The 11,915-nt window shown below is 35.9% G+C and overlaps 2 protein-coding genes across 2 annotated transcripts; one reads left to right on the top strand and one right to left on the bottom strand.

Annotated features, from left to right (window-relative positions):
• The first annotated feature begins 643 nt into the window (after positions 1 to 643).
• On the top strand, positions 644 to 9,194 carry LOC108201768 (RNA polymerase II C-terminal domain phosphatase-like 4). Its single transcript, XM_017370058.2, has 9 exons — positions 644 to 703; positions 845 to 1,017; positions 3,092 to 3,174; positions 4,849 to 4,967; positions 6,203 to 6,383; positions 7,197 to 7,486; positions 7,803 to 7,991; positions 8,066 to 8,104; positions 8,329 to 9,194. The coding sequence occupies exons 2-9, from the start codon at positions 845 to 847 to the stop codon at positions 8,641 to 8,643; spliced, it is 1,389 nt and encodes a 462-aa protein (XP_017225547.1). The 5' UTR covers positions 644 to 703; the 3' UTR covers positions 8,644 to 9,194.
• A 62-nt stretch (positions 9,195 to 9,256) lies between these two features.
• Positions 9,257 to 11,537, bottom strand: LOC108201767 (MDIS1-interacting receptor like kinase 2). Its single transcript, XM_017370057.2, has 2 exons — positions 9,917 to 11,537; positions 9,257 to 9,806 (listed from the first exon to the last, which is right to left on the bottom strand). Exons 1-2 carry the CDS (start codon positions 11,127 to 11,129, stop codon positions 9,463 to 9,465), a joined length of 1,557 nt encoding a protein of 518 aa, XP_017225546.1. The 5' UTR covers positions 11,130 to 11,537; the 3' UTR covers positions 9,257 to 9,462.
• Between the last annotated feature and the right edge of the window lie 378 nt (positions 11,538 to 11,915).

Genomic DNA, 11,915 nt, shown 5'->3' with positions numbered 1-11,915 from the left:
TTAGACCATTTTGTATTTAAGTGTGAAAAGCCTTACAAAACATAATATGATTAGACGTTTGAGAGTAAAACGCTACATAAAATATTAAGAAGAAAAAAAAGGATAAACACCGCACATGATATTTTGAATTGCGAAATGATAGGTGCGGACCATGTTCTCCAACAATGATATTCGATATATTTTCTTGAAAATTGTGATCATAGGACCAGTAAATGTATTTTTTTCAATCTTGTAATTAACAATTCTTTAATTAAAAATTTAACGATTATGATGGAAAGAAACAAATTATAAGTACAACTAATATGCATGGGTTGAGAGTATATCGTGGTAAAGCTATACATCAGTCGTCCCCAAGTTCTTGGGTTCGATATATCAGAATTCACAGATACTATGGCTATTAAAATAGTTTTAAAAAAAAAATGAGGCATCAGTTTGATACTGTCTATGCAAACAAGTAATCCCATTATTTTATTTTAATTTTTCAAAAATTACATAAAAATACAATTTTTTATGGACACGCAGACGCAGGTAGATTATATTTTTACTTCTGGGCCCAATTCCTCACAGCCCATAAACCCCAACAAACCAAGCCCAATACTCCCTGTCCCTCAAATACAACTTCCCTCTCTTTCTCTCCCAACCTTTTCACACAGTTACACACAACTGCAAATCTCTCACAAACCAGACCTTCATTATCACTCAGGTAAATCAATTAACTCACCTCTAATCTCATTTCACAATTAATTAATCAATTTATTGCTCTAATTATCAAGTTAATTACTTTTACTGCTGGATTAGGGTTAGGGTTTCGTTTTTAACTGTTTATGTGCTTATGTGATTGTAGATGAGTGTTGTAAGTGATTCTCCGGTGCACTCGTCCAGCAGCGGCGATGATTTCGCGTCGTTTCTCGATGCGGAGTTGGATTCGGCTTCCGATACGTCTCCGGAGCCTGGGGACGAGGATGATGAGAATGAGAACGATGAAAATGAGAATGATTACGACTCGGAATTGTTTAGGTATTATTTAATTATTTTGGAGTTTGATTACGTTTTTATGGAAATGTGCGCGTTTCGTTGTTTAGTTGCTTCTCAGGAAATTTTGTGGTTTGTTTCGGGCTTAAAAATGAATTACATTGTGTGATATATGATTAGAACTATATAATTGTGAGTATTTATCTCATTTAAGTGTAATTTGCATGGGTGTTGGCCCTGAAAGGCACTTAGCGCAAGGTTATGGGCCTGAATGTCACTTTCTTACAAAATGGCCTTGTCTGTCACCTGTAAACGTGAGTTCGATTCACGTTCCGGGCAAAACGTGGTTTTGATTAGCGTCTTCACACTGAAAGTTGCGTGTTCACACCTGAACACAACTTTAAGTTGCGTTTTGTATATTTTTTTTTAAATTTTAAAAATAAATCTAATTTCAAGTAGAAATAAATCTTTCTAAAACTCAAATCTGTACCCTAAAATATTAAAAACTATTAATATATATTTTTAGATTAATTTTATAAATTGGTTCCTCGGCTTTAGGGCCTCACGGCCCTAAAGCCCCGAATTAATTAGGGTTTAGAATCGAGTGTTTAGGGTCTAAAACCGGTTTCTCGGTTTTAGGGCCTTCGGCCCTGCAGCCTCGCATTAATTAAAATTTAAGCTCGAAAGAGTAGGGCCTACCGGACCTACACCCTCCATCCTAAACCCTAACCGTCGGCCAATTTAATATACAGTACGAATTAATCATTCTGTAACCCAAACCTAAAGCTTAAATGTTAATGATTGTAAATTTATTTATTCCGCCGGTTTCTCGGCTTTAGGGCCTTCGGCCTTGCAGCCTCGCATTAATTAGGGTTTAGGCTCGGCCCTACACCCTCCATCCTAAACCCTAACCGTCGGCCAATTTAATATACAGTACGCATTAATCATTCTGCAACCCAAATCTAAACCCTAAATCTTAACGATTGTAAATAAATTTATTCCGCCGGTTTCTCGGCTTTAAGGCCTTCGGCCCTGCAGCCTCGCATTAATTAGGGTTTAGGCTTGAGAGATTAGGGCATACCGGCCCTACACCCTCAATCTTAAACCCTAACCGTCGGCCAATTTAATATACAGTACGAATTAATCATTCTAACCCAAACCTAAACCCTAAATGTTAACGATTGTAAATTTATTTTATTTATTTATTCTAAAATCCAAAAGTGAATCCTAAAATATTAAAAACTATTAAAATTATTAATTCTAAAGTATATATATATAATATAAAAACATATATTATAAACGTGACCGTAGGTTACCCTTTTTTTTAAAGTAGTATAACGTAACATAAAGTTACGTTTATACTTATTTAAAAGATAATCCTGTCAAAACGTGCATTAAATGGGCGTTTGGTTGGAAAGTTGTGAAACGTGACTTGAACCAGTGTTTTGAAGTGCCAGTGAGGGCCTTTTTTCTGGACAGTGCCATTTGGGGCATTATGTATTGAAATTGTGACCCCGAAGGCCTTTTCTCAATTTGCATTAATATGTTAAGCTTGTTAATTATGTATAATGTATACTGATATAATTTTGTGGAGTGTTGTGGAGAAGATATGAGGTGTATCACCATTTTTTTTTGGTTGCAAGTGGTAGAGTGTTTTTAGTGTACTTTGTGGGAGAACAGAAGGGCCTCGGGTGGGATAGGATGCACCGATAAGGTCTAGATGTAGTGGGTTTGACTTTTTCGGAGTTCTGTTTCTGCTTAGTTTTTTTTTTGTTTTTGTTAACGTAATTAGTTTTAAGTACCTGTAAAATGTTTGGTAAATGAATAGGATATTCTACAATGTAAGCCAGTCAAAGAATCTGTTTTAATTTTATCCACTGATTTCCAGTTCCTCAATATTTGTATAGTTTTAATACATAATGTAGGTACTATTATAAAACAGGACTAGCAAGAAGTAATTAATCCTAACAAATGAAGAGTCCAAAGTACGGTGAAACTATATATACAATTAGCTAGAAGTATATATGCTTACATTCTAGAATAATTTTTTTTTACCTATTGTTGTTTTAGTTAAATAAAAGTTCTGTGGGTGATATAATGTGTATGCAAATTGTTGCAGTACTAAAAAGCAGAAGGTGGAGTTATCTGATAAGGCTGTAGATTCTTATGGCTCTACATCAAGTGGAACCGGAACTAAATTGGGTAATATTATGGGAATAGTATACATGTTGATTTACATTACTGTATTCTCAATGTAGGACTTGTTACTAGAACAACAGTAACTAAGTTTATAATAACTTTTGTATTCACTAATTTTGTCAACTTCCGTATACACTGTCATGAACTTTCTTTGGATGAATAAAAACCATTAATAATAAAATACTTCTTAAGTTCACCAAGTAGGCAGATAACTCTCGGCATTGGACTACCTAGTCTCGAACTGGATTGGTCCATGTAGATGCTCCAAATGTTAAACCTATACTTAAAGAACATATGCGTGCAAGGAAAAAGGTGGAAAGTTGAAAAACGTTAGTTATCGAGTTTTGGGGCATAACTTTGGAATACAGGAAAGGTGACGAACTGAAATTGGATAGGTGTTGTTATTAACAAAAGGTTACTACCGGATGTGGCCAAGGTGAATAGAAGTGGAATATAATAATCTTGCAGTTAAACTCATTTTAGGATATATATTACTTGTATGCACCTTGGAGTAAGATACATAAGATTAGGCGACACGATTAAATGCCAGTTTTGGGAGGACTGAGGGAGAACTTCGGCGGGCATGTGGGATCTAACAAGGGTAGTATAACTATTTTCATGGAGTTCGTGGTCATTGGATATGATGTAGCTTGTTTAATTTGAGATTTCACAGTTGTTTTGACTTGTAGATAATGTCTTTTTTAAATCATAACTTTGTGCAATCCCTTTAAAGGAGCTCAGTGTCCGAATAAGGTACAAGTGGATATGGGTATTATCATGTCATTAAGTGGCTGTGGTTGCCAGATGTGGCCTATAAAAAATCCTACTTATTCCCCTTTGCTTAAGAAATAAATAAAATCAAGGTAAAAAAATCAGCATTCTTTTTTATCTTAGAAAAACTTGTACATGAACCCAAAATTTTTTTTAGCTTAGATTACATTTTGAGGGGATATATGATTATCCGCACATTGCATTTTTGGATTAATATTCCAGTTACCACACACGTCGTATTATTTTTTAGTATATTTGGAATTTGGCAGCATATTTGCCGTCAAGTAGTTTCTATGATTTCTGTTAACTGTATCGGTTTTTTTAGCATAGTAGTTTTGATCTGTGTTATTTAATAAATCAGGTTGGTATACTTTTTACCTTTTGTTAACTCAATTCTTTGTAATGCCTTTTTTTGGCCTTGATAAAGCAGGAAATAGAAAAAATTTATCACACTATGTTACGATTGGATGCCTCCCTGTTCCATCATCTTAATTCTAGTTACAGCTGTTGAGGCATTCGTAGCTGAGATTGCAATTCATTAAGAGGAATACTCATCCAGTATGGTCTATATAGACTTGTCAGTTTCTATATTCAAAGAAAATCTGAATGATATAATGAAAGGGTGTTAATAGAACCGATGTCATATTTAGAGGCTTTTATAATCTTCTCTTATTTACTATTTTTTACTAGTACTTCTTCCTCTCTCTGGGTAACCCTTAATCAGCTCCATGTGTGCCTTCTGTCTCATTAATATTCTTTACCTGTCAAAGTATCAATATACTCGCGGCTTGTTGTACTGTCCAAAATAGTATTGCTTGTCATGAAAACACACGTTGATTTCTTGTTAGGTTCCTTATTAAATTTGTCTGTATAAGAATGTCTTCTTTCCATATATGCTTTATGCAGAAGTATCTATCGAAGAGGATATCTGCACACATCCAGGTGTTATTGGAGGAATGTGTATAAGGTGTGGGCAAAAGACTGATGGTGAACAGTCTGGGGTTGCATTTGGCTATATCCACAAGGTTAGCCTCTTGAAAACTTTTCTATTGGTCACCAGCTATGCCCTTGCTGACGTAGGCAGAAGTTAATTCAGGGTCAGCTATACATATATTATTGGCGGAAACACAAAACCAAACCAGATTGTCAAATAAGCTCAAAACTCATGTCTAGTTAGTTTGAATTTTTTCTGTATTGTGGCCGCCTGTGTTTGACATTGTAAAATATGCGAGGATGGGGGTTAGTCTGTAAAACTAGATACTTGAGAAAACTAGCGAATTCAGAAAGTTTGGGGGTTCTTGTAAATTTAAGTACATGAATGTTTAAAATAAAAAAGCAAACAATCCCTAAGGTGCAAACTGAAGTTTTCCAGATATGAGTAAATTGTGCATAACATTACGTTTGAAAATATACCTTAGTTTTTTTGTTGCTGATTTCAGACCAGGAGCTATGATTCCTCTTGCAAGTTATACTTTTGTCTTGGTTAGACCAAGACAAAAGTATAACTTGCAATAGAAATCATAGCTCCTGGTCTTAAATCAGCAACAAAAAAAACAAAGGTATATTTTGAATGGTAATGTTGTGCCAATTCTGTCACGAATTTTGACAAATTGGTGAGGAGGTTAAAATGTTAAACAAAAGAGTAGAAGCTTTTTTAGATTTTTGTTACTCCAAAACAGGCAGGTTTTTTTGTTTCAGCCTTTCAGGGAACTCCAATTTTTTGCTTAGGGTGGGGCTTGGGATGCCCCCCCCCCCCTTCTCTCACAACAGAGGCACACTTAATCTAATACAAAATTTTAGAATATAAAGTCAATTAGGGAGACTAGAAAAGTGGACTGGTATGTAAATTTGAGCAAATATACTATATCTTATAAATTAGCAGATTTGAAGGAGAAAGTAAAACACACACACACACACACATTTATAAACAGCTGATAAAACCAAGTTGATGAACTCATAGTTGGTGCAGCATGAGTTACAGCTAATAATAACCTTGAAGCTGAGCTTTACCACGTAATATCTGAATTTTATGTGGGCACCTCCACTGTCCGGCGTCCACCCTTGGGTATCATGGCTCTTCCCCTGGATGTAGTAGTCCCCTTTCCTACTGAACTCACAGTTTCCGTGCATGTTTTGGAAGTTGGAACTTTCACTGTGAAACTATACAGATATTTTTGGATTTTCATTGAAGCATGTCCCACCTCTTTGTTTGAATATTGTCACTTGTCAGTCAGTGAACAGTGTCATTTTGCCTGCACAGGATTTAAGACTTGCTAATGATGAAATTGCTCGATTGCGCAACAATGATTTGAAGAACCTGTTCCGCCATAAAAAGCTAAATTTGGTTCTTGATCTGGATCACACACTTCTTAACTCAACCCAGTTTAGGCATATTATGCCAGAAGAGGAGTATCTAAAAGTCCCGCCCGATTCTCTACCAGGTATTGTATAATTGAAGGCTCATTGGATGTTTCTGCAATTAAATTGCATGTGCATTCGTCACGAAGTTCTGTATATTGTAAAAGCATTTTTATTAAAAGTTACCGTATCATTGCCATTTTCTGCTATTTTCTGCTTGGAATATATTAATTTTTTTGTGGAGGCATCACTTAGCAATAAACAGATAATTAATTATTAAGAAGGCATCCACAGCTCAGATTTGCTGTTCCTAGCTGTCATTTGTCTTCACTGATATATATTAATATATATCTTGCGAACATCACAAAATTTTTCTCCTGGTGTAATTATTACATTTTTGTCTGCCTAGTGCCTTTTGAAATTTATTTTTATCTCACACACTTCTCTTCCTATATAAATAGGATATTAATATATTCTAGCAGATAACTTGCACAAAGCACTTGCCATAATTGTATAATGCATTCATATATCAGAAAAAATCAACATACATGTGATATAATAAAATATTAATTTCTTACTTGCTTAATTTTAGACCTGTGGTCTCTTTTCTTTCTGAGATTTCTTAGATCATCCCTGTATGATCCAGGTTCCAACTTCTATGATCTTTGGTTTCTATCCCATGGCCAAATATGCACAAGGTGTTAGTTATTCTATATGATAGGTTGTCTATTCCATCTTATCTTACTATTGGTTGCTTTTGGCAGTTTCTGCGTATGATATTAATATGCATTTTGTGCCTAATGATTTTTCCCGTTGTTACTGAGCATTTTTGTTGGTCATCTATCAGCCGTTTCAGTTCTGTTCATTTATGTGGTCTCATTTATATATATTAACAGATGCACTGAAGGGAAATTTGTTCAGACTAGATTTTATGCACATGATGACCAAATTAAGGCCTTTTGTGCGGACGTTCTTAAAAGAAGCAAGTAAGTTGTTCGAAATGTACATATATACAATGGGTGAACGAGCCTACGCTGTGGAAATGGCAAAGCTGCTTGACCCAGAAAATATCTACTTCAATTCTAAAGTGATTGCGCAAGGGGATTGCACCCAGAGACATCAAAAGGGTCTTGATGTGGTTGTGGGGCAAGATAGTGCTGTTTTGATCCTTGATGATACAGAACAGGCAAGCAAACAAGCTACCTTATATGTCAATATTGTATGTCATGTCCATTAGCAATGGGACTTGCTGTACTAGTCCTTTAACTTCTCTATCCATGCTGATTAAATACTCTGGTGTCTTTGGAGTACTCGTATTTGCATAACATTTTTTTTTCCCATGAAAATTTGTTGCACGATCTGAAACACTATTTAGCACACCTCAGTTTCTTATGCCAATGATTCAAAATTTGGTTACGTTTAAAAGATGTGAATAGGTCTAGATTTTAAACTTGAAAATGAAGTTACCAATATTATATTAACCTAGTTTACCACTGCCTTAGGTTTGGGCGAAGCACAAAGAAAACCTGATATTGATGGAGAGATATCACTACTTTGTTTCAAGTTACCGACAATTTGGCTTTAATTGCAAATCACGTTCTGAACTCAAATGTGATGAAAGTGAGGAAGATGGAGCCCTTGCTACTGTTCTTGAAGTTCTCAAACGAGTTCACTCAATTTTTTTTGACCCTGTATGTCCTTTTCCTATTTAATTAAGTTCTATTTGCATTATCGATCTTACTATTGTAAATCGATCTTATTACAGGAACAAGGGGCTGATATTACTAAGAAGGATGTTAGACAGGTTAGAAAAGAAAAATAATTCCCTTCATTGTCTGCTATGATTTTCCTGTCAAAATGTTGTTGCTTCATTTCTAATAGCTGACTTCTTCAAATAATTTGTACAATTAACTCTGATAATTTGTCGAAAGTTTTATAATAGAATTTGTTGTCTAGAGAATTTATTGTGTTACCGTTTGCCAAATAAGTACTGGCGTTGATCTGAATTCCCTACATGCATCATTGCAGGTGCTGAAAACTGTCCGAAAGGAAGTTTTGAAGGGCTGTAAGCTTGTTTTCACCAGGGTTTTCCCGGCTAAATTTCCTGCTGAGAGTCACCACCTTTGGAAGATGGCAGAGCAATTGGGAGCCACATGCTCGAGAGAAGTCGATCCCTCAGTGACCCATGTTGTCTCCATGGACAAAGGAACAGAGAAATCTCGATGGGCTGTCCGGGAAAATAAGTTCCTGGTTCATCCGGGGTGGATAGAAGCTGCTAACTATCTTTGGCGTAAGCAAGCAGAAGAAAACTTTCCTGTTGACGAAGCGAAGCAGACAAAATGAATGCAGATCCAATGTTGTAACCTTCAAGTTAGAAATAACAGAGTAGCAATTAACCTGGTACACCTTTTTGAATACCATTATTCTTACCATATAGTCTGATCTAGCCCATATATATCTTACTCCCTCTGTCCCATCCAATTCTTATCATTTGAAATGGAGTACTCGGCATGCATTTTAAAACTCATAAATAATATAGTTTCATAACTTATTTTTTAAATTTTCTTTTTCTGAATAAAAATTTAAACATTAAACTTTTATTCAGAAAAAAGAAATTTAAAAATAAATTATAGAACTATATTTTTCATGAGCCTTAAAATGCGTGTCGAGCAATCCCGTCCAAACGATAAGAATCGGAGGGGACGGAGGGAGTAGAAGGCAGTGTATTTCTGAAAGCACTTGGAGGCTGTAAATATTTATCACCTTGATCCCAAAGCTTGTAGACTTAAATGACAAGTTTTACACTTGCATCTGTGTACACAAGTTTCCTTGTCTTACTCTGTGATAACTAATTTAAAGCTTAAAGTTAAAAATATTCTTTTGTACTCGTTTCATCCTGCCCATTTTTATACAATTTTTTTTTATTGTTTCAAAAACAAAAATGCCAACGAATATATTACTAATAAAATCTTTCATCCATTTCAATACCTGTCTTACATGCATAAATAATTGACAAATACATTTCTGCTTTAAAATAACATGCTGAATATACAAGATAAAAACACCAATGAAAGCTTTCCATGAACTGAGATTTGTTACCAGACCACAATTGTTGAATCAGATCATGTCAATTGTTGCAATGCTTTCAGTTACTATCAGAAATCAACATATTTGTTCAACTGACATGGTATAAATAGAGTTTGCTGTCAGCATCTTTGTAGTCTGTGAAATCTCATGAGATAAAGTATTCATTGATGGCCGAAATTTTGGATTTGAGCACAAACACGCAAATGATTGCCTCAAAATAAGAACAATGTCATGTTCTTGTTGTCTTGTTGGGCGCGGGAGGCGTGTGTCCAATAGATCATTCAGCATTCTATTGGAAGTGGATCCGGGGAAAGATGTGAGGAAGTCTCCTGGATGGCTTCCCATCATGATTTCTAGCGCCACCACACCAAAGCTATACACATCACATTTTTCCGTCACAACCATCGTGTATGCAAGCTCTGCATAATAAGAAACCATAAAGTCGGTTATAACATATTTCACTACAAAATAAATGACTCAACATAAAAGACTGGAAGTTAAAAATTCTGAAATAATGAGAATAGATAACCTGGAGCAATATAACCGAAAGTGCCTGCAACCAATGTTTGATTAGATGAATCAGGCTCTAGCAACCTCGATGCACCAAAGTCAGCGACAAACGCCTCCATCTCAGAGTTGAGTAGTACGTTATTACTTGATATATCTCGATGAACAATAGGGGGAGTGCAGTCGTGGTGCATGTATGATAAAGCATGTGCTATACCTTTCACAATGTTTATCCTCTTATTCCAATCTAACTCTACTGCATGGGCGTCATCTCTCACGGCACAAAATAAACTACCCTTCTCCATTAATTCATAGATAAGAAACATGGATCGGTTGTGCAAGCAGAAGCCAAAGAGCTTCACGATATTCTTGTGTCTAATATTGGACAACACATGCACCTCATTTCTAAAACTTCTGTCAAAAACTGGCTCCTCAGCTTCAAGGCGATGAAGTTTTTTGAGCGCTACAGTCTTACCACTTGGTAACCTGGCTTCATATACACTGCCGTAACCACCAGTTCCAATGCAGTATCTAATGTCAAAATTATTTGTGGCTCCTATAATGTCCTCATATGCAATGTGCCCGTCAAAGTTCCATATTGAACAGAAATCACCATTCCTCGTATTGATGTTGCTTTGATTTTCTGCATGTTTATGCCGGCAACAGAACACGGAGGCTAGTATGAGCAAGAGAATGCCGATTGTAAGGGGAAGAACTATGTAAATGATGGGCAAATGTGTCTTTTTACTACACAAGAAAATGAATTCACCATCATTATATGCATAACGCTTATTTGGATCTGGAAGATAGTCGGAAGAAAGGATTGGGCCAGAAATATTGTTGGAGGAGATATCTATGAAACCTAGATTTGGCAAACAAAGAATTTTGTAAGGAATGCTTCCGGTCAAATTATTATTATAAGAATCCACTGATTCCAGCGAAGGGCAACGTCCAAGTTCTTCTGGGATGTGGCCACTAAACGAATTAGTGGAGAGGTGTAGATATTTCAGCCTGCTACAGTTTTGAAAAACGGGTATGGAGCCTGTGAAAGAATTGTAAGATACATCAAGCTCTTCTAGCAGAGTGAGGTTACCCAGGGAAGAAGGTAAGTTACCAGTGAGTCCACCGTGAGATACATCAAGCACCTGTAGCTGAGTGAGGTTACCCAGGGAAGAAGGTAACTTACCAGTGAGATAGTTGCGGCTGAGGGATAAATATTTGAGTTCTGAAAGCATGCCAATCTCGTAAGGTATGCTTCCATTAAGGCGACAGGATGAAAGATCAAGTGTTTGGAGGTAGGGATAGTAGTGAAGTCTATGGAAATGACTCTACCAGCCTTATTGCATTTGACGCCTTTCAAGTCGCAGCTTGTGATAGATGAAGACACAGGATCCCACCACCCCCAGCTGAGCAGAACATCTGTTTCTGTTTTAGTTGTTTCTAACAATGATGATGAATTACTAAAGGCCTCTGCCACAACTAAACCTACAATTAGCAGTAGGTTTATGCAAGTACTGAAACTGCATGAATAAGCCATGTTTAATTTGTTAACTCATCATCAATTCTTCTCATACATATATCTCTCCTATACTACCAATGTGTGGTGCAACTCGCAGGAACAAAGTCTACGACGAGTCTTCTCCCTGCCCTTCTTGTAAGGCAGAGAGAATAAAGACACGCTTTCGAAACTTTTAAGTAATTACGTTGGGGCCCAGAGTGTGGAAAATATAAAAACTGATGGGGCAAGCTTAATGAACATTGGAAATCTGGGATTTTTTTTAGCGTTTTATATCAAACTAGCAGCTCATTACATCAAAATATCTCACTTAACCCACCCATCATCGACTCATTTAAGACATTATAAACAAAATATATATCATTTTACCCATATTACTATTCATATCTTTATACTTAATCATTTATAAAAAATTAACCGTTTGTTTTTTTTACTACAAAACCACTTTGAGTACCTTCATAATTGTCTCTAGTATTTACCAAAATAATTTGGGAATTAATAAAGC

Source organism: Daucus carota, chromosome 9, assembly GCF_001625215.2.
Source record: "Daucus carota subsp. sativus chromosome 9, DH1 v3.0, whole genome shotgun sequence".
Lineage (NCBI taxonomy): Eukaryota > Viridiplantae > Streptophyta > Magnoliopsida > Apiales > Apiaceae > Daucus > Daucus carota.
This window is presented reverse-complemented; position numbering and strand designations above follow the sequence as displayed.